General features: G+C 48.7%; 1 protein-coding gene across 1 annotated transcript in view; it reads right to left on the bottom strand.

The window, feature by feature from the left end:
* Positions 1-4,188: 4,188 nt before the first annotated feature.
* Positions 4,189-23,443, bottom strand: part of LOC311116436 (trinucleotide repeat-containing gene 6A protein-like) — an 83,585-nt gene continuing 64,330 nt past the window's right edge. Inside the window, exons 18-20 of the mRNA XM_084191523.1 lie at positions 22,915-22,988; positions 7,576-7,715; positions 4,189-7,384 (exon numbers count right to left, since the gene is read on the bottom strand). Of these exons, the coding sequence (XP_084047649.1) occupies positions 7,030-7,384; positions 7,576-7,715; positions 22,915-22,988 (569 nt within the window). The 3' untranslated portion in view covers positions 4,189-7,029. The remainder of the gene's footprint in view (positions 7,385-7,575; positions 7,716-22,914; positions 22,989-23,443) is intronic.

Genomic DNA, 23,443 nt, shown 5'->3' with positions numbered 1-23,443 from the left:
TATGATCAAAGGTTCAGTATGAGCGGACTCCTTTGTTTATCAGCAATAATTGCCAGCATTTACTCGATACTACACTGTTATCCAGAGGGACTTACAGGAGCAATTCGGGTTAAGTGCATTGCTCAAGGGCACATCGGCAGATTTTTTTTCTTCTTCACGTAGTCGGGGCTCGGGGATTCGACCCAGCAACCTTTCAGTTACTGGCACAACGCTCTTAACCACTAAGCCACCTGCCGCCCCTACCGTGTTGGCTTTACACCTCTCAAATCCCAACGAGTGTGTAAGGCTTGATTTCCACGTAGCTGACCAGAGAAATGAACAGACAACAACAAACAATCGGTTAAATCACGGTTAGTCTTTTATTGAGGGTTGTACCCAAGTTATACAGCTTTGTGTTCCGACGCTACGGCCAGAAGGTTACAAACAGTTTATCAATCTGTCTAGCGCTTGGTTGGGTTGGTCGGTGGGTTGGTCTCAGTCCTGGAGACTGTCCAGCCACCTAACAACTCTACACCTTTAGTACACATTCTCTTAAGAGCACTAAAATCATCAAAAAAAAAATGAAAATAAACAACATCAACCAAACAAACAGAGGAACAAAATAATAATCATGAAATAAAAACAAATGACAACAGAACAACAGCATCATCGTCATGGTGATGATGGGAGGAGACAATGGGATGTCAGTGGGAGGAGACACTGGCAGTTTCTACCTTGGTTAACGTTTAAACGTCAGGCCTCTGTGTTACCAAATAAGGATTGTCCTTCAGAAAAAGTGCGGTTCCCCAAGAAGACAAGATAATACTAAAAAAAGACCCTGAAACCACCCACGCCCCTCCCGCCAGGAAGACAACGACGCCAAAACACCTCCCTGCACTGTCCCTTTCAGTTGGTAACTTTAAATAGTTTTTTATTATTATTATCAATATTGGTTTGGTTTTCTCTATACATCTGTTTCAACAGTTTCATATTATGTGTCCAGGTGAATAATATACTGTCTCTCCAAGGTCTGAGACTTCTAGATGATACCATTTCTAAGTGATAGAAATCGCTCTATAAAAACCAGCAGTACAATCTGTGTTTTATCCCCACCAGTCCTGTCTTCGTGTCCCCGACAGGAACCAGTGAAAAAGGGACTTCAATCTAACCTCCTTCTCCAGCTATCGCCCCCTGTGGCTGGTTGGTTGGCTAGTAGGTAGAGAAGTTTCAATGATGGCACACGTTTATTTTTTATTTTTTTAGGAATAATAATGAGACCCCTGAACGTTGCACCCCCTAGTCCCTACGTAGGACCCATCACCGTCTATTGAGACTCTGGCCAGAAGCAGTGCACTACGGAGGAGACAGGATGCCGTTCGAGGCACTGCTCACGTCTTTGACTGCGGGGACTGGGCTTTAGGTTTAAAAAACAAACCAACAGGATGGACATGGAAGGCTGGATACTGGATAACACCATTGCATAGTCTCTTTGAGCACCCCACACCCCCACTACCCTCCCTAACCCCCCCCCCCCCCCCCCCCGTTACCCCCACTACCCCCCTCTAACTCCCAGGTCTTTGTGCTGTGCTGGTAACAGACTAAAGCTTTTCATGTACATGACTAAACGAGAGAGACGGCCCGATCCCTCCCAGTTCAGCAACATCTACTAACCCCTCTCTCTCTCGAGCCTTATCGTTAACCGGTTGGGGAGGGAACCATGTTTAATACACATCACGGCTTAGATAGAAGACTTTGATCACAGGATACTAGGTCAAGAGAAAACAGATCCAGGGGTAGATAGGAGGCCAGAGCCCCGTCCCCTAGGCCAGGGCCCCGTCCCCCAGGCCAGGGCCCCGTACCCCAGGCCAGGGCCCCGTACCCCAGGCCAGGGCCCCTTCCCCCAGGCCAGGGCCCCTTCCCCCAGGCCAGGGCCCCTTCCCCCAGGCCAGGGCCCCGTCCCCCAGGCCAGGGCCCCGTCCCCCAGGCCAGGGCCCCGTCACCCAGGCCAGGGCCCCGTCCCCCAGGTGGACACACTACTAGGCAGCTGTGGGGATTGTACATTGCTCATGGTTGAACTTTCTTCTTCTTTAAATTCCTGGACTTCCTTTTGCAAAAAAAAAAAAAAAAAAAAAAAAAGACATTTCAAGCATAAACATTGTCCAGCTTTTCCACCACCACCACCACCACGCCTCCCTCCCCAACCCGTTCCTCCCTCTCTCCCTTCCTCTTTGATTTGGCATGACAGTGTGACTGGCTTTTCCACCACCACCACCACCACCACCACCACGCCTCCCTCCCCAACCCGTTCCTCCCTCTCTCCCTTCCTCTTTGATTTGGCATGACAGTGTGACTGGCTTTTCCACCACCACCACCACGCCTCCCTCCCCAACCCGTTCCTCCCTCTCTCCCTTCCTCTTTGATTTGGCATGACAGTGTGACTGGCTTTTCCACCACCACCACCACCACCACCACCACGCCTCCCTCCCCAACCCGTTCCTCCCTCTCTCCCTTCCTCTTTGATTTGGCATGACAGTGTGACTGGCTTTTACACCACCACCACCACCACCACCACGCCTCCCTCCCCAACCCGTTCCTCCCCCTCTCCCTTCCTCTTTGATTTGGCATGACAGTGTGACTGGCTTTTACACCACCACCACCACGCCTCCCTCCCCAACCCGTTCCTCCCTCTCTCCCTTCCTCTTTGATTTGGCATGACAGTGTGACTGAGTAGCAGTGGGTAGGGACTTACTGCTACACTGGGATTAAGCTAAAACACCAAAACAGAGGAGACGAACGAGGTTGGACAGACGCAAAATCAGACAGACGGCTCTGTCCCCATTGTCTGTCCATATCCACTCCACAGACAGACTTAACACCCAGCGGTAACTGATCAGACACCGATCCCTTTCTCCCCTAACGGTTAAGGTTAGGATATAGGGAGCAGAGCTGATCCTGGATCTTTGTTAAGGGGGAGACTTGTACCCAGAGAAAGGTTTTCCCTGAACAGCCTTGAAGAACCAAATCAGAATCAGAACCCTTTCCTGAGTCAGGCTGAGAGCCAAATCAGAACCCTTTCCTGAGTCAGGCTGAGAGCCAAATCAGAACCCTTTCCTGAGTCAGGCTGAGTGCCAATCAGAACCCTCTGAGTCAGGCTGAGAGGCGGGTCTCTGACAACAACAACAACAACAACTAGCTCTGTGCTAGCGGCGTCATGCTACCCTGACAGGCAGGCAGCTCATCCCACAGACAGTGCCCTCTGCTGGGGTTAGCTCAGCACTGAGACACCCCTCATACCACCACACTACCAGCCTGTCCCACCCTGTCAGAGCACAACACTACCACTCCCTCTACAGCATGGGCCAAACGCAAGATTACAGCCCCATCCGGAGAGACAGACCATGGGCCAAACGCCAGATTACAACCCCATCCGGAGAGACAGACAGACACACCATGGGCCAAACGCCAGATTACAGCCCCATCCGGACAGACAGACAGACAGACAAGACTCCCTCCTGGTCTACGTCAGTCCTTCCCCCAGTCTGTCTTTAAATAATCCAAGTGCAAATCCAAAGCTTCTCAGTTCAGCGTCTCAATAAAGTTATTATTCACACCAACCAAAAAAAAAAAAAAAAAACCTGCTTCCGATGTTTCGTGCAACATTTTGTTAAACAAAAAAGTGAGATAAGCAAAGATCTGGAATGAAATAAACAAATCTTTTTTGATTGAATTATATTTGGTAGAGCGGTCGTTACTAAAAATGGTTCAATACTGGCACACCACTAGCAGGTCATGGCAGAGTAATACTCAATGGTCTGTACTCTAAATGCTTTAAGTCATTCGATACAGTCAAGGAACTCAACTTAAAAACACACACAACTAGCAAACTCTACTAGTCAAATAGAAACTACTGGAAAGAAACAACAGCTTTTTAAGAGAAATAAATGTAAAGTAAATAAATGAAGGTCCATGGCTTTGCCTAATGCTGACGGCGCCCCCTAGTCGAAGCTTTCACACATTGTGCATCATCACCATAACTAAAACAATCAATATTGTAAATAGTCGGTAAATATATGTCAATTATTCAGATGAGTTGTTTACTTCCACCAAATAGGTTACATTTCCCCCGTCCCCCCCTTTCAGCGATGGCAGACAGCGCCATCTAGAGGTATGAAGCAGCCAAACACCCCCCCCCACCCTGATTCACCAGGACCTATTCTAAAAATGGCTGCCTGCTCCCCTACACACTGCCCCCTGTACGAGGCCTCTGGCCTTCAGTGGCGCACTAGAGAACAGAGTGGCGTTTGAGCCAGTCCCTGGTGAGGAGCTTCAGACAGACACAGGCTAACTGTGACCATTACAATCATGTTCTATTGTAAACAAGACAGGTAAAAAGCCACTGGACTTGCTTTTTTTAATCAAACAAGTACAAGCAAGGCAATGAAATGTGGACGACTTTTGCACTGTTCAAATATTATCAACCAAAGAAAAAACACATTATTATATATATATATATATATATTTTTTTTTTACAGAGGTTTTTTTTTCTTCAACACCATCTGTGGCAATGAGAGATTGAAACAAGGTCATATCATCACCATCACATTATTAATTTCTGGAAACATTTTGACGTGGTGACATGGACAGAACTAGCCCGTCTGTAGGCCTTTGTGGCTGGCTATAGTATGCATAGATACAGGATCAGCTTTATAGTTCAGTCCCACACACACAGACCTACTGACATCACACACACACACACACACACTGACGTCACACACACACAGACCCACTGACGTCACACACACACACACTGACGTCACGCACACACACACACACTGACGTTACACACACACACTGACGTTACACACACACACACAGACGTTACACACACACACACACACACACACAGACGTCACACACACACACAGACGTTACACACACACACACCCACTGACGTCACACACACACACACACTGATGTCACACACACACACACACACACACAGACGTCACACACACACACAGACGTTACACACACACACACCCACTGACGTCACACACCCAGACACCCAGACCACTGGGAGGACAGTGGCGTGGAGGAGAGGAGGAAGTGTTCTGATTCTCCAGCCCACCTCTGAGCCCCTCCTCTACAGACAGCATATTGGACAGCAGTGTGTAGTGAACTGCAGAGCTGCTCCACCTTCAAAGCAGGTCATTTTGGCAGAGAGAGAGAAAAAAATAACATAACTTTACTCACACGGCTAGAAGTAGTTTCAGTGCTAAAAGTTGTACGTTTCCTACAAGGAGAGGATCTACGGGGGGGGGGGGAACTGGCTCCGTTTCCTGAGAACCATTGCTGGTTATTAAGCAGGCGAGACAAACAGATCTAACCAACCACCAGACCCGTGGTCAGAACACTGACCGACCCACGCCAGACCCGTGGTCAGAACACTGACCGACCCACGCCAGACCCGTGGTCAGAACACTGACCGACCCACGCCAGACCCGTGGTCAGAACAATGACCGACCCACGCCAGACCCGTGGTCAGAACACTGACCGACCCACGCCAGACCCGTGGACAGAACACTGACCGACCCACGCCAGACCCGTGGTCAGAACACTGACCGACCCACGCCAGACCCGTGGTCTGAACACTGACCGACCCACGCCAGACCCGTGGTCAGAACAATGACCGACCCACACCAGACCCATGGTCAGAACATGGATCCCAGTTCCCAGAGTTTCAGCATCGTCTTCGTCCTCTATAGAGTTGTGGTATACTTTTTTATTTTTTGTTCTTACTTTTTATATATTTTTTTGTAGCGATTTTTTCATTTTAATATTTTTTTTTACATGTATTTAATAGTTTCTTTTATTTCGTTTTTAAAATGAAGGAAGATGACCGCCCTCCCAAGGCCTGTAAACAAGAGGCCGTCTCCATAACAACAAGAGGCCGTCTCCATAACAACCAGAGGCCGTCCCCATAACAACCAGAGGCCGTCCCCATAACAACCAGAGGCCGTCCCCATAACAACCAGAGGCCGTCCCCATAACAACCAGAGGCCGTCCCCATAACAACCAGAGGCCGTCCCCATAACAACCGAAGGCTGGCACCAATCACCACATCGAAACAATAGGATTCCTCTAACAACATGTTCTGCCTCTGTTGTCAAAGTGCTGTTCCCCCCCCGGCAGGGTGGGGGCACTAGTCTCAGCTGCTGGTGGCTACAATCCTTTGCACTGCAGAGCTCACGTTCTTTAGTTTTAAAACACAACATTGGTGCAAATACTTCTGTCTTTTAAATATCGTCAAATAATCCTAAAATCAGCATTTCTGTAATGTTGATCTGGTTCTCCACAATACCACCGGAAGGTATTTGTGCCAAGGCAGAGAGGAGAGCGCGCGCACACACACACACACACACACACACACACACCGTAAGAACGTCCTTGAGTAAACAGCTACACTGGATCTGGCAGCTCCCTCTATATTGCAGATTATATACTGAGAAAAAAAACCATTCAGTGCAAAAGTTCAAAAAGCTCCAAAAAAAAAAATAATACGCCGAAAACAAACAAATGCAAAATAATACAAATAAAAATAGAAATGATTGAATCCAATAAAGAACATGGGATGAACAGACAGAAATGAGCTTCCATTGAAGCTTTTTTTTCCTTTTGTCATCAGAAGAGCACTACCTGGAAGAAGCATCCGTCATCCTTTCATTCACATTATAGAATTGGCCTGCATGATTCAAGTATACCAACTGATATGTTTTTTTTGGGGGCTAAAAAAAACAAACAAAGTGGAGATATATGTGCAGAGAAAAAAACGTAACGTATTTTTCCCCCCAGGGTGATGATCCCCTCCCTGTATATATGTAAGTGAGAAGGAGAACAACTAGTGCCATTTGTGTTTTTTTTACCTAAGTCTGTTTTTGGTCTTTTTCTGTTTGTTTTTTTTTCTTTGTGTTTGAGACTGTGGCGATAACCTATTCTAGACTATTCCGTCTGTCGCCAAGGCTACACAGCGTTTTGGACTGACGCCGGCTGTCACATGGAGTCCCCGCCCCCTGTCAGGTGATCCACGGGGAGGAAGGAGCTGATTGGAGAAGGGCTGCTGATCCTCCCGCCCTCGCTGGCGCTCCCCCATAGGCTTGTGGAATAGTTCGGCCCGCCCCAAAGGGAAGAGCCGTGGAGGTCGCCGACGTGCCATTGACTGGGCTCGGGGGCGCGGCTGGGGAAGGGGTGGGACCCCTCCAAGGCTCCGCCCATTCGGCTCTGAGAGGAGCCAATGACCTGCCAGCCCGGGGAGACAGCGGCCAATGACTGACCTTGTGCAAAGAAACGGTTGATTTCCTCCTCGCTGGCAAACTCAGCCAGGATAGTAGTGTTCCCTAGTATGCACCTGGGGAGAGAGAGGGAGAGGAGGAGGATGAAGAGGGAGAGGAGGAGGAAGAGGGAGAGGAGGAGGAAGAGGGAGAGGAGGATGAAGAGAGAGGAGGAGGAGAGAGAGGAGGATGAAGAGAGAGTTGCGTGTGTGTGTGTATAATTGTCTGTGGTGTGTGTCTGTGGTGTGTGTCCCCGTGTGTATCTTACATGTGCAGACTCTTCTGTGCCCTGGCTGCCTCGTCCTTGGAGCTGTAGCAGACGACAGCATTACCATGCGGCAGGTTGAGGTGGAATGTAATCAGAGGACCGTGTTGCATACAGAGAGTCCTCAGAGTAGAACCATCCATCTGGAGAGGGAGGGGAGGGGGGAGGGAGGAGGGGAGGGAGGGGAGGGGAGGGGAGGGAGGGGAGGGGGAGGGGGAGGGGAGGGGAGGGAGGGGAGGGGGAGGAGGGGAGGGAGGGAGGGAGGGAGGGGAGGGGATGGAGGGGAGGGGAGGGGAGGGGAGGGGAGGGAGGGAGGGAGGGAGGGAGGGAGGGAGGGAGGGAGGGAGGGAGGGGAGGGGATGGAGGGAGGGGAGGGAGGAGAGAGGGAGGAGGGGAGGGGAGGGAGGGGAGGGGAGGGGAGGGGGAGGAGGGGAGGGAGGGGAGGGAGGGAGGGAGGGGAGGGGATGGAGGGGAGGGGAGGGGAGGGGAGGGAGGGAGGGAGGGAGGGAGGGAGGGAGGGGAGGGGATGGAGGGAGGGGAGGGAGGAGAGAGGGAGGAGGGGAGGGGAGGGAGGGGAGGGATGGAAGGAGGGAGGGAGGGAGGGAGGGAGGGGAGGGAGGGGAGGGAGGGAGGGAGGGAGGGGAGGGGATGGAGGGGAGGGGATGGAGGGAGGGGAGGGAGGAGAGAGGGAGGAGGGGAGGGGAGGGAGGGGAGGGATGGAAGGAGGGGGGGAGGGAGGGGAGGGGAGGGAGGAGGGGAGGGAGGGGAGGGGAGGGGGAGGAGGGGAGGGAGGGGAGGGAGGGGAGGGGATGGAGGGGAGGGGAGGGGAGGGAGGGAGGGAGGGAGGGGAGGGGATGGAGGGAGGGGAGGGAGGAGAGAGGGAGGAGGGGAGGGGAGGGAGGGGAGGGATGGAAGGAGGGAGGGAGGGAGGGAGGGGAGGGAGGGGAGGGAGGGAGGGGAGGGGATGGAGGGGAGGGGATGGAGGGAGGGGAGGGAGGGGAGGGAGTGGGAGGGGAGGGAGGGGGGGGAGGGGAGGGAGGGAGGGAGGGGAGGGGAGGGGAGGGGAGGGGAGGGGAGGGAGGGAGGGAGGGAGGGAGGGGAGGGGATGGAGGGAGGGGAGGGAGGAGAGAGGGAGGAGGGGAGGGGAGGGGAGGGAGGGAGGGAGGGAGGGAGGGAGGGAGGGAGGGAGGGAGGGAGGGAGGGAGGGAGGGGAGGGGAGGGGAGGGGAGGGAGGGAGGGGAGGGGAGGGAGGGAGGGAGGGAGGGAGGGAGGGGAGGGGATGGAGGGGAGGGGAGGGAGGGAGGGAGGGAGGGAGGGAGGGGAGGGGATGGAGGGGAGGGGATGGAGGGAGGGGAGGGAGGAGAGAGGGAGGAGGGGAGGGGAGGGAGGGAGGGGGAGGGGAGAGATGGAGGGAGGGAGGGAGGGAGGGGAGGGAGGGGAGGGAGGGAGGGAGGGAGGGAGGGGAGGGGAGGGGAGGGGAGGGGAGGGGAGGGGAGGGGAGGGGAGGGGGGGAGGGAGGGGAGATGGAAGGAGGGAGGGGAGGGAGGGAGGGAGGGAGGGGAGGAGAGATGGAAGGAGGGAGGGGAGGGGAGGGAGGGAGGGAGGGGAGATGGAAGGAGAGATGGAAGGAGGGAGGGAGGAGAGCAGTTAGTAACATACATAGTCCTCAGAGTAGAGACGTCAATCTATAGAGGAGTAGGAGGGAAGAGATGGAAGTTACAGCCATGAAGAAGCCACCGTGTTATAGTAGTAGGAGGGAAGAGATGGAAGTAGCAGCCTTGAAGAAGCCACCGTGTTATAGTAGTAGGAGGGAAGAGATGGAAGTAACAGCCTTGAAGAAGCCACCGTGTTATAGTAGTAGGAGGGAAGAGAAGGAAGTAACAGCCTTGAAGAAGCCACCGTGTTATAGTAGTAGGAGGGAAGAGATGGAAGTAACAGCCTTGAAGAAGCCACCGTGTTATAGTAGTAGGAGGGAAGAGATGGAAGTAACAGCCTTGAAGAAGCCACCGTGTTATAGTAGTAGGAGGGAAGAGATGGAAGTAACAGCCTTGAAGAAGCCACCGTGTTATAGTAGTAGGAGGGAAGAGATGGAAGTAACAGCCATGAAGAAGCCACCGTGTTATAGTAGTAGGAGGGAAGAGATGGAAGTAACAGCCTTGAAGAAGCCACCGTGTTATAGTAGTAGGAGGGAAGAGATGGAAGTAACAGCCTTGAAGAAGCCACCGTGTTATAGTAGTAGGAGGGAAGAGATGGAAGTAACAGCCATGAAGAAGCCACCGTGTTATAGTAGTAGGACGGAAGAGATGGAAGTAACAGCCATGAAGAAGCCACCGTGTTATAGTAGTAGGAGGGAAGAGATGGAAGTAACAGCCTTGAAGAAGCCACCGTGTTATAGTAGTAGGAGGGAAGAGATGGAAGTAACAGCCATGAAGAAGCCACCGTGTTATAGTAGTAGGAGGGAAGAGATGGAAGTAACAGCCTTGAAGAAGCCACCGTTTTATAGTAGTAGGAGGGAAGAGATGGAAGTAACAGCCTCGAAGAAGCCACCGTGTTATAGTAGTAGGAGGGAAGAGATGGAAGTAACAGCCTCGAAGAAGCCACCGTGTTATAGTAGTAGGAGGGAAGAGATGGAAGTAACAGCCTTGAAGAAGCCACCGTGTTATAGTAGTAGGAGGGAAGAGATGGAAGTAACAGCCTTGAAGAAGCCACCGTGTTATAGTAGTAGGAGGGAAGAGATGGAAGTAACAGCCATGAAGAAGCCACCGTGTTATAGTAGTAGGAGGGAAGAGATGGAAGTAACAGCCATGAAGAAGCCACCGTGTTATAGTAGTAGGAGTGAAGAGATGGAAGTAACAGCCTTGAAGAAGCCACCGTGTTATAGTAGTAGGAGGGAAGAGATGGAAGTAACAGCCTTGAAGAAGCCACCGTGTTATAGTAGTAGGAGGGAAGAGATGGAAGTAACAGCCTTGAAGAAGCCACCGTGTTATAGTAGTAGGAGGGAAGAGATGGAAGTAACAGCCATGAAGAAGCCACCGTGTTATAGTAGTAGGAGGGAAGAGATGGAAGTAACAGCCTTGAAGAAGCCACCGTGTTAAAGTAGTAGGAGGGAAGAGATGGAAGTAACAGCCTTGAAGAAGCCACCGTGTTATAGTAGTAGGAGGGAAGAGATGGAAGTAACAGCCTTGAAGAAGCCACCGTGTTATAGTAGTAGGAGGGAAGAGATTGAAGTAACAGCCTTGAAGAAGCCACCGTGTTATAGTAGTAGGAGGGAAGAGATGGAAGTAACAGCCTTGAAGAAGCCACCGTGTTATAGTAGTAGGAGGGAAGAGATGGAAGTAACAGCCATGAAGAAGCCACCGTGTTATAGTAGTAGGAGGGAAGAGATGGAAGTAACAGCCTTGAAGAAGCCACCGTGTTATAGTAGTAGGAGGGAAGAGAAGGAAGTAACAGCCTTGAAGAAGCCACCGTGTTATAGTAGTAGGAGGGAAGAGATGGAAGTAACAGCCTTGAAGAAGCCACCGTGTTATAGTAGTAGGAGGGAAGAGATGGAAGTAACAGCCTTGAAGAAGCCACCGTGTTATAGTAGTAGGAGGGAAGAGAAGGAAGTAACAGCCTTGAAGAAGCCACCGTGTTATAGTAGTAGGAGGGAAGAGATGGAAGTAACAGCCTTGAAGAAGCCACCGTGTTATAGTAGTAGGAGGGAAGAGATGGAAGTAACAGCCATGAAGAAGCCACCGTGTTATAGTAGTAGGAGGGAAGAGATGGAAGTAACAGCCATGAAGAAGCCACCGTGTTATAGTAGTAGGAGTGAAGAGATGGAAGTAACAGCCTTGAAGAAGCCACCGTGTTATAGTAGTAGGAGGGAAGAGATGGAAGTAACAGCCTTGAAGAAGCCACCGTGTTATAGTAGTAGGAGGGAAGAGATGGAAGTAACAGCCTTGAAGAAGCCACCGTGTTATAGTAGTAGGAGGGAAGAGATGGAAGTAACAGCCATAAAGAAGCCACCGTGTTATAGTAGTAGGAGGGAAGAGATGGAAGTAACAGCCTTGAAGAAGCCACCGTGTTAAAGTAGTAGGAGGGAAGAGATGGAAGTAACAGCCTTGAAGAAGCCACCGTGTTATAGTAGTAGGAGGGAAGAGATGGAAGTAACAGCCTTGAAGAAGCCACCGTGTTATAGTAGTAGGAGGGAAGAGATTGAAGTAACAGCCTTGAAGAAGCCACCGTGTTATAGTAGTAGGAGGGAAGAGATGGAAGTAACAGCCTTGAAGAAGCCACCGTGTTATAGTAGTAGGAGGGAAGAGATGGAAGTAACAGCCTTGAAGAAGCCACCGTGTTATAGTAGTAGGAGGGAAGAGATGGAAGTAACAGCCTTGAAGAAGCCACCGTGTTATAGTAGTAGGAGGGAAGAGATGGAAGTAACAGCCTTGAAGAAGCCACCGTGTTATAGTAGTAGGAGGGAAGAGATGGAAGTAACAGCCATGAAGAAGCCACCGTGTTATAGCAGTAGGAGGGAAGAGATGGAAGTAACAGCCTTGAAGAAGCCACCGTGTTATAGCAGTAGGAGGGAAGAGATGGAAGTAACAGCCTTGAAGAAGCCACCGTGTTATAGTAGTAGGAGGGAAGAGATGGAAGTAACAGCCTTGAAGAAGCCACCGTGTTATAGTAGTAGGAGGGAAGAGATGGAAGTAACAGCCTTGAAGAAGCCACCGTGTTATAGTAGTAGGAGGGAAGAGATGGAAGTAGCAGCCTTGAAGAAGCCACCGTGTTATAGCAGTAGGAGGGAAGAGATGGAAGTAACAGCCTTGAAGAAGCCACCGTGTTATAGTAGTAGGAGGGAAGAGATGGAAGTAACAGCCTTGAAGAAGCCACCGTGTTATAGTAGTAGGAGGGAAGAGATGGAAGTAACAGCCTTGAAGAAGCCACCGTGTTATAGCAGTAGGAGGGAAGAGATGGAAGTAACAGCCTTGAAGAAGCCACCGTGTTATAGTAGTAGGAGGGAAGAGATGGAAGTAACAGCCTTGAAGAAGCCACCGTGTTATAGTAGTAGGAGGGAAGAGATGGAAGTAACAGCCTTGAAGAAGCCACCGTGTTATAGTAGTAGGAGGGAAGAGATGGAAGTAACAGCCTTGAAGAAGCCACCGTGTTATAGTAGTAGGAGGGAAGAGATGGAAGTAACAGCCTTGAAGAAGCCACCGTGTTATAGTAGTAGGAGGGAAGAGATGGAAGTAACAGCCATGAAGAAGCCACCGTGTTATAGTAGTAGGAGGGAAGAGATGGAAGTAACAGCCTTGAAGAAGCCACCGTGTTATAGTAGTAGGAGGGAAGAGATGGAAGTAACAGCCTTGAAGAAGCCACCGTGTTATAGTAGTAGGAGGGAAGAGATGGAAGTAACAGCCATGAAGAAGCCACCGTGTTATAGTAGTAGGAGGGAAGAGATGGAAGTAACAGCCATGAAGAAGCCACCGTGTTATAGTAGTAGGAGGGAAGAGATGGAAGTAACAGCCTTGAAGAAGCCACCGTGTTATAGTAGTAGGAGGGAAGAGATGGAAGTAACAGCCATGAAGAAGCCACCGTGTTATAGTAGTAGGAGGGAAGAGATGGAAGTAACAGCCTTGAAGAAGCCACCGTTTTATAGTAGTAGGAGGGAAGAGATGGAAGTAACAGCCTCGAAGAAGCCACCGTGTTATAGTAGTAGGAGGGAAGAGATGGAAGTAACAGCCTCGAAGAAGCCACCGTGTTATAGTAGTAGGAGGGAAGAGATGGAAGTAACAGCCTTGAAGAAGCCACCGTGTTATAGTAGTAGGAGGGAAGAGATGGAAGTAACAGCCTTGAAGAAGCCACCGTGTTATAGTAGTAGGAGGGAAGAGATGGAAGTAACAGCCATGAAGAAGCCACCGTGTTATAGTAGTAGGAGGGAAGAGATGGAAGTAACAGCCATGAAGAAGCCACCGTGTTATAGTAGTAGGAGTGAAGAGATGGAAGTAACAGCCTTGAAGAAGCCACCGTGTTATAGTAGTAGGAGGGAAGAGATGGAAGTAACAGCCTTGAAGAAGCCACCGTGTTATAGTAGTAGGAGGGAAGAGATGGAAGTAACAGCCTTGAAGAAGCCACCGTGTTATAGTAGTAGGAGGGAAGAGATGGAAGTAACAGCCATGAAGAAGCCACCGTGTTATAGTAGTAGGAGGGAAGAGATGGAAGTAACAGCCTTGAAGAAGCCACCGTGTTAAAGTAGTAGGAGGGAAGAGATGGAAGTAACAGCCTTGAAGAAGCCACCGTGTTATAGTAGTAGGAGGGAAGAGATGGAAGTAACAGCCTTGAAGAAGCCACCGTGTTATAGTAGTAGGAGGGAAGAGATTGAAGTAACAGCCTTGAAGAAGCCACCGTGTTATAGTAGTAGGAGGGAAGAGATGGAAGTAACAGCCTTGAAGAAGCCACCGTGTTATAGTAGTAGGAGGGAAGAGATGGAAGTAACAGCCATGAAGAAGCCACCGTGTTATAGTAGTAGGAGGGAAGAGATGGAAGTAACAGCCTTGAAGAAGCCACCGTGTTATAGTAGTAGGAGGGAAGAGAAGGAAGTAACAGCCTTGAAGAAGCCACCGTGTTATAGTAGTAGGAGGGAAGAGATGGAAGTAACAGCCTTGAAGAAGCCACCGTGTTATAGTAGTAGGAGGGAAGAGATGGAAGTAACAGCCTTGAAGAAGCCACCGTGTTATAGTAGTAGGAGGGAAGAGAAGGAAGTAACAGCCTTGAAGAAGCCACCGTGTTATAGTAGTAGGAGGGAAGAGATGGAAGTAACAGCCTTGAAGAAGCCACCGTGTTATAGTAGTAGGAGGGAAGAGATGGAAGTAACAGCCATGAAGAAGCCACCGTGTTATAGTAGTAGGAGGGAAGAGATGGAAGTAACAGCCATGAAGAAGCCACCGTGTTATAGTAGTAGGAGTGAAGAGATGGAAGTAACAGCCTTGAAGAAGCCACCGTGTTATAGTAGTAGGAGGGAAGAGATGGAAGTAACAGCCTTGAAGAAGCCACCGTGTTATAGTAGTAGGAGGGAAGAGATGGAAGTAACAGCCTTGAAGAAGCCACCGTGTTATAGTAGTAGGAGGGAAGAGATGGAAGTAACAGCCATAAAGAAGCCACCGTGTTATAGTAGTAGGAGGGAAGAGATGGAAGTAACAGCCTTGAAGAAGCCACCGTGTTAAAGTAGTAGGAGGGAAGAGATGGAAGTAACAGCCTTGAAGAAGCCACCGTGTTATAGTAGTAGGAGGGAAGAGATGGAAGTAACAGCCTTGAAGAAGCCACCGTGTTATAGTAGTAGGAGGGAAGAGATTGAAGTAACAGCCTTGAAGAAGCCACCGTGTTATAGTAGTAGGAGGGAAGAGATGGAAGTAACAGCCTTGAAGAAGCCACCGTGTTATAGTAGTAGGAGGGAAGAGATGGAAGTAACAGCCTTGAAGAAGCCACCGTGTTATAGTAGTAGGAGGGAAGAGATGGAAGTAACAGCCTTGAAGAAGCCACCGTGTTATAGTAGTAGGAGGGAAGAGATGGAAGTAACAGCCTTGAAGAAGCCACCGTGTTATAGTAGTAGGAGGGAAGAGATGGAAGTAACAGCCATGAAGAAGCCACCGTGTTATAGCAGTAGGAGGGAAGAGATGGAAGTAACAGCCTTGAAGAAGCCACCGTGTTATAGCAGTAGGAGGGAAGAGATGGAAGTAACAGCCTTGAAGAAGCCACCGTGTTATAGTAGTAGGAGGGAAGAGATGGAAGTAACAGCCTTGAAGAAGCCACCGTGTTATAGTAGTAGGAGGGAAGAGATGGAAGTAACAGCCTTGAAGAAGCCACCGTGTTATAGTAGTAGGAGGGAAGAGATGGAAGTAGCAGCCTTGAAGAAGCCACCGTGTTATAGCAGTAGGAGGGAAGAGATGGAAGTAACAGCCTTGAAGAAGCCACCGTGTTATAGTAGTAGGAGGGAAGAGATGGAAGTAACAGCCTTGAAGAAGCCACCGTGTTATAGTAGTAGGAGGGAAGAGATGGAAGTAACAGCCTTGAAGAAGCCACCGTGTTATAGCAGTAGGAGGGAAGAGATGGAAGTAACAGCCTTGAAGAAGCCACCGTGTTATAGTAGTAGGAGGGAAGAGATGGAAGTAACAGCCTTGAAGAAGCCACCGTGTTATAGTAGTAGGAGGGAAGAGATGGAAGTAACAGCCTTGAAGAAGCCACCGTGTTATAGTAGTAGGAGGGAAGAGATGGAAGTAACAGCCTTGAAGAAGCCACCGTGTTATAGTAGTAGGAGGGAAGAGATGGAAGTAACAGCCATGAAGAAGCCACCGTGTTATAGTAGTAGGAGGGAAGAGATGGAAGTAACAGCCATGAAGAAGCCACCGTGTTAAATTGCTTTATCCAGCATTTTGCTGTTGCATGAGGCTTGGTGCTCACTGAATCAGTAGGCTATTAAACAAACACTCAAACAGGAAACAGGAAACAGGATCTGTCTTATTTCTGTAGATATATATGGATGATTTATAAAGCCAGGTCCATTTAACAGTCAGGTTATTGATTATAGCCCTAATTAAGTTGGGGTTTCCTCTCTCCTCAGTTTTCTTAGACAAATAGTATTCAGGGCTGTTTCCTCGTCTGTGCTGCTGCCTCCACCACATTGTTCTCAACACCAATATGCTGCTTAACCTACATTTTACATTTACATTTTAGTCATTTAGCAGACGCTCTTATCCAGAGCGACTTACATATTATTATTATTTTATACTGGCCCCCTGTGGGAATCGAACCCACAACCCTGGCGTTGCAAACACCATGCTCTATCAACTGAGCTACATCCCTGCCGGCCATTCCCTCCCCTACCCTGGACGACGCTGGGCCAATTGTGCGCCGCCCATGAGTCTCCCGGTCGCGGCCGGCTGCGACAGAGCCTGGATTCGAACCAGGATCTAGTGGCACAGTTTTGCACTACGATGCAGTGCCTTAGACCACTGCGCCACTCAGGAGAACCTTGCTATTATGCACATAGCTACGTAGGGAAAGGCGCCAATTCTACGGGCGCACTGATGATTATGTTTCAGAACCGCGGGAGAAAGCGCATTTGCTATAAAATAAATATTAAAGAGTTATTAGTGTTGCACCATTATTTTTTTACATCATGTAACCAACATACAATTTCACATGTCTTAAGAGTGATGGACTGAGCCATCCCCGTGATCTCCGCAATGGATCGGTCCACTGAGACGGGGAGCCAATCAGACGGGTGTCTTGTGCACCATGGAGGGAAAAAAAAACAAGACATTTGACCGATCGACTAAAGAAATCTCGGTCGACCAAACAATGGACCAGTCGACTAAATGGGGTCAGGCCTAGTTCAGATGTTGAAATCAAGTTGCCTACCAGCATAAGAAGGAGGTTATTTCTCAGAATGAGAACGAGTTGCCAGTTCCTTTTATAAATGAGTATTTTTATGCTCATTGCACATTTATAACACACAGACTAGACCGCTAGCACATAACAGTCTGGCTAAACTGCTGCTAGCGGTACGTGGTATTATAAAACACAGACTAGACCGCTAGCACATAACAGTCTGGCTAAACTGCTGCTAGCGGTACGTGGTATTATAACACACAGACTAGACCGCTAGCACATAACAGTCTGTGGCTAAACTGCTGCTAGCGGTACGTGGTATTATAACACACAGACTAGACCGCTAGCACATAACAGTCTGGCTAAACTGCTGCTAGCGGTACGTGGTATTATAAAACACAGACTAGACCGCTAGCACATAACAGTCTGTGGCTAAACTGCTGCTAGCGGTACGTGGTTTTATAAAACATAGACTAGACCGCTAGCACATAACAGTCTGTGGCTAAACTGCTGCTAGCGGTACGTGGTTTTATAACACACAGACTAGACCGCTAGCACATAACAGTCTGTGGCTAAACTGCTGCTAGCGGTACGTGGTTTTATAAAACACAGACTAGACCGCTAGCACATAACAGTCTGTGGCTAAACTGCTGCTAGCGGTACGTGGTTTTATAACAGACTAGACCGCTAGCACATAACAGTCTGGCTAAACTGCTGCTAGCGGTACATGGTTTTATAAAACACAGACTAGACCGCTAGCACATAACAGTCTGTGGCTAAACTGCTGCTAGCGGTACGTGGTATTATAAAACAGACTAGACCACTAGCACATAACAGTCTGTGGCTAAACTGCTGCTAGCGGTACGTGGTTTTATAAAACACAGACTAGACCGCTAGCACATAACAGTCTGGCTAAACTGCTGCTAGCGGTACGTGGTTTTATAACACACAGACTAGACCGCTAGCACATAACAGTCTGGCTAAACTGCTGCTAGCGGTACGTGGTTTTATAAAACACAGACTAGACCGCTAGCACATAACAGTCTGTGGCTAAACTGCTGCTAGCAGTACGTGGTTTTATAAAACACAGACTAGACCGCTAGCACATAACAGTCTGTGGCTAAACTGCTGCTAGCGGTACGTGGTTTTATAACACACAGACTAGACCGCTAGCACATAACAGTCTGGCTAAACTGCTGCTAGCGGTACGTGGTATTATAAAACACACAAACTAGACCGCTAGCACATAACAGTCTGTGGCTAAACTGCTGCTAGCGGTACGTGGTTTTATAAAACACAGACTAGACCGCTAGCACATAACAGTCTGTGGCTAAACTGCTGCTAGCGGTACGTGGTATTATAAAACACAGACTAGACAGCTAGCACATAACAGTCTGTGGCTAAACTGCTGCTAGCGGTACGTGGTTTTATAAAACACAGACTAGACCGCTAGCACATAACAGTCTGTGGCTAAACTGCTGCTAGCAGTACGTGGTTTTATAAAACACAGACTAGACCGCTAGCACATAACAGTCTGTGGCTAAACTGCTGCTAGCGTTACGTGGTATTATAAAACACACAGACTAGACCGCTAGCACATAACAGTCTGTGGCTAAACTGCTGCTAGCGGTACGTGGTATTATAAAACACAGACTAGACCGCTAGCACATAACAGTCTGGCTAAACTGCTGCTAGCGGTACGTGGTTTTATAAAACACACAGACTAGACCGCTAGCACATAACAGTCTGTGGCTAAACTGCTGCTAGCGGTACGTGGTTTTATAACACACAGACTAGACCGCTAGCACATAACAGTATGTGGCTAAACTGCTGCTAGCGGTACGTGGTTTTATAACACACAGACTAGACCGCTAGCACATAACAGTATGTGGCTAAACTGCTGCTAGCGGTACGTGGTTTTATAACACACAGACTAGACCGCTAGCACATAACAGTCTGTGGCTAAACTGCTGCTAGCGGTACGTGGTTTTATAAAACACAGACTAGACCGCTAGCACATAACAGTCTGTGGCTAAACTGCTGCTAGCGGTACGTGGTTTTATAACAGACTAGACCACTAGCACATAACAGTCTGGCTAAACTGCTGCTAGCGGTACATGGTTTTATAAAACACAGACTAGACCGCTAGCACATAACAGTCTGTGGCTAAACTGCTGCTAGCGGTACGTGGTATTATAAAACAGACTAGACCACTAGCACATAACAGTCTGTGGCTAAACTGCTGCTAGCGGTACGTGGTTTTATAAAACACAGACTAGACCGCTAGCACATAACAGTCTGGCTAAACTGCTGCTAGCGGTACGTGGTTTTATAACACACAGACTAGACCGCTAGCACATAACAGTCTGTGGCTAAACTGCTGCTAGCGGTACGTGGTTTTATAACACACAGACTAGACCGCTAGCACATAACAGTCTGGCTAAACTGCTGCTAGCGGTACGTGGTATTATAAAACACACAAACTAGACCGCTAGCACATAACAGTCTGTGGCTAAACTGCTGCTAGCGGTACGTGGTTTTATAAAACACAGACTAGACCGCTAGCACATAACAGTCTGTGGCTAAACTGCTGCTAGCGGTACGTGGTATTATAAAACACAGACTAGACAGCTAGCACATAACAGTCTGTGGCTAAACTGCTGCTAGCGGTACGTGGTTTTATAAAACACAGACTAGACCGCTAGCACATAACAGTCTGTGGCTAAACTGCTGCTAGCAGTACGTGGTTTTATAAAACACAGACTAGACCGCTAGCACATAACAGTCTGTGGCTAAACTGCTGCTAGCGTTACGTGGTATTATAAAACACACAGACTAGACCGCTAGCACATAACAGTCTGTGGCTAAACTGCTGCTAGCGGTACGTGGTATTATAAAACACAGACTAGACCGCTAGCACATAACAGTCTGGCTAAACTGCTGCTAGCGGTACGTGGTTTTATAAAACACACAGACTAGACCGCTAGCACATAACAGTCTGTGGCTAAACTGCTGCTAGCGGTACGTGGTTTTATAACACACAGACTAGACCGCTAGCACATAACAGTATGTGGCTAAACTGCTGCTAGCGGTACGTGGTTTTATAACACACAGACTAGACCGCTAGCACATAACAGTATGTGGCTAAACTGCTGCTAGCGGTACGTGGTTTTATAACACACACAGACTAGACCGCTAGCAGATAACAGTCTGTGGCTAAACTGCTGCTAGCGGTACGTGGTATTATAAAACACACAGACTAGACCGCTAGCACATAACAGTCTGTGGCTAAACTGCTGTTAGCGGTACGTGGTATTATATAACACAGACTAGACCACTAGCACATAACAGTCTGTGGCTAAACTGCTGCTAGCGGTACGTGGTATTATAAAACACAGACTAGACCGCTAGCACATAACAGTCTGTGGCTAAACTGCTGCTAGCGGTACGTGGTATTATAAAACACAGACTAGACCGCTAGCACATAACAGTCTGGCTAAACTGCTGCTAGCGGTACGTGGTATTATAAAACACAGACTAGACCACTAGCACATAACAGTCTGGCTAAACTGCTGCTAGCGGTACATGGTATTATAAAACACAGACTAGACCGCTAGCACATAACAGTCTGTGGCTAAACTGCTGCTAGCGGTACGTGGTATTATAAAACACACAGACTAGACCGCTAGCACATAACAGTCTGTGGCTAAACTGCTGCTAGCGGTACGTGGTATTATAAAACACAGACTAGACCGCTAGCACATAACAGTCTGGCTAAACTGCTGCTAGCAGTACGTGGTATTATAAAACACAGACTAGACCGCTAGCACATAACAGTCTGTGGCTAAACTGCTGCTAGCGGTACGTGGTATTATAAAACACAGACTAGACCGCTAGCACATAACAGTCTGGCTAAACTGCTGCTAGCGGTACGTGGTATTATAAAACACAGACTAGACCACTAGCACATAACAGTCTGGCTAAACTGCTGCTAGCGGTACATGGTATTATAAAACACAGACTAGACCGCTAGCACATAACAGTCTGTGGCTAAACTGCTGCTAGCGGTACGTGGTATTATAAAACACACAGACTAGACCGCTAGCACATAACAGTCTGTGGCTAAACTGCTGCTAGCGGTACGTGGTATTATAAAACACAGACTAGACCGCTAGCACATAACAGTCTGTGGCTACACTTGGTAGTCCTAAAAGTAGCCAACCAGTCACTAGATTCCTTGGTAGTCCTAAAAGTAGCCAACCAGTCACTAGATTCCTTGGTAGTCCTAAAAGTAGCCGACCAGTCACTAGATTCCTTGGTAGTCCTAAAAGTAGCCAACCAGTCACTAGATTCCTTGCTAGTCCTAAAAGTAGCCGACCAGTCACTAGATTCCTTGGTAGTCCTAAAAGTAGCCAACCAGTCACTAGACCCTTGGTAGTCCTAAAAGTAGCCAACCAGTCACTAGACCCTTGGTAGTCCTAAAAGTAGCCGACCAGTCACTAGATTCCTTGGTAGTCCTAAAAGTAGCCAACCAGTCACTAGACCCTTGGTAGTCCTAAAAGTAGCCAACCAGTCACTAGACCCTTGGTAGTCCTAAAAGTAGCCAACCAGTCACTAGACCCTTGGTAGTCCTAAAAGTAGCCGACCAGTCACTAGATTCCTTGGTAGTCCTAAAAGTAGCCAACCAGTCACTAGATTCCTTGGTAGTCCTAAAAGTAGCCAACCAGTCACTAGACCCTTGGTAGTCCTAAAAGTAGCCAACCAGTCACTAGATTCCTTGGTAGTCCTAAAAGTAGCCAACCAGTCACTAGATTCCTTGGTAGTCCTAAAAGTAGCCAACCAGTCACTAGACCCTTGGTAGTCCTAAAAGTAGCCGACCAGTCACTAGATTCCTTGGTAGTCCTAAAAGTAGCCAACCAGTCACTAGACCCTTGGTAGTCCTAAAAGTAGCCAACCAGTCACTAGATTCCTTGGTAGTCCTAAAAGTAGCCAACCAGTCACTAGATTCCTTGGTAGTCCTAAAAGTAGCCAACCAGTCACTAGATTCCTTGGTAGTCCTAAAAGTAGCCAACCAGTCACTAGATTCCTTGGTAGTCCTAAAAGTAGCCAACCAGTCACTAGACCCTTGGTAGTCCTAAAAGTAGCCAACCAGTCACTAGATTCCTTGGTAGTCCTAAAAGTAGCCAACCAGTCACTAGACCCTTGGTAGTCCTAAAAGTAGCCAACCAGTCACTAGATTCCTTGGTAGTCCTAAAAGTAGCCAACCAGTCACTAGACCCTTGGTAGTCCTAAAAGTAGCCAACCAGTCACTAGATTCCTTGGTAGTCCTAAAAGTAGCCAACCAGTCACTAGACCCTTGGTAGTCCTAAAAGTAGCCAACCAGTCACTAGACCCTTGGTAGTCCTAAAAGTAGCCAACCAGTCACTAGATTCCTTGGTAGTCCTAAAAGTAGCCAACCAGTCACTAGATTCCTTGGTAGTCCTAAAAGTAGCCAACCAGTCACTAGACCCTTGGTAGTCCTAAAAGTAGCCAACCAGTCACTAGATTCCTTGGTAGTCCTAAAAGTAGCCAACCAGTCACTAGATTCCTTGGTAGTCCTAAAAGTAGCCAACCAGTCACTAGATTCCTTGGTAGTCCTAAAAGTAGCCAACCAGTCACTAGATTCCTTGGTAGTCCTAAAAGTAGCCAACCAGTCACTAGATTCCTTGGTAGTCCTAAAAGTAGCCAACCAGTCACTAGATTCCTTGGTAGTCCTAAAAGTAGCCAACCATTTTTTTCTGTTTCATGACACTGTTGCACGTTTGCTGTTTGTAGCTAGTATGTTGAATTACGCAAACGATAGATTTTTCTGACAAAGTGCCCACTGGTCGAGTCAGAGTCAAGTCCTACAACACCGGTAGACAGTAGGCTGGACTGTGAGTGTGTGTGTGAGTGTGTGTGTGTGTGTGTGTGTGTGTGTGTGTGTGTGTGTGTGTTTACCTGAGTTGTGAGATTCTTGAGAACCAGCCAGTTGGTTGTCCCTGAGCTGCTGCAGTCGTCACTCCAACTACAACCTGAGTGACGGGAGAGAACAGAGGATTTATCACCCTGATGCAGTTGATTTCCACTACAGGGCCAATCCGTACCCTACCGGCTCTGGAGTTTGTTCTCCCATGTCCCTTTGTTGTACAGCGATGTGAAACCAGGCCGGCACAGCTTGGCTCAGTTTGGCCCTTTAGTGTCAGTTAGTCAACACACACACACACACAGTCTGGTAAAACAAACCTTGTGGGGGGGGACACAAAATTCAGCCCCATTCAAAAATCCTATTTTCCCTAACCTTAACCCCAAAACTTAAACCTTAACCCTAGCTCCTAACCCTAGCTCCTAACCCTAACCCTAGCTCCTAACCCTAACCCTAGCTCCTAACCCTAACCCTAGCTCCTAACCCTAGCTCCTAACCCTAACCCTAGCTCCTAACCCTAACCCTAGCTCCTAACCCTAACCCTAGCTCCTAACCCTAGCTCCT

This window comes from Coregonus lavaretus (assembly GCF_964263955.1).
Source record: "Coregonus lavaretus genome assembly, contig: HAP1_SCAFFOLD_720, whole genome shotgun sequence".
Lineage (NCBI taxonomy): Eukaryota > Metazoa > Chordata > Actinopteri > Salmoniformes > Salmonidae > Coregonus > Coregonus lavaretus.
Note: the sequence above shows the minus strand (reverse complement) of the source record. Positions and strands in the feature narration are given on the sequence as shown.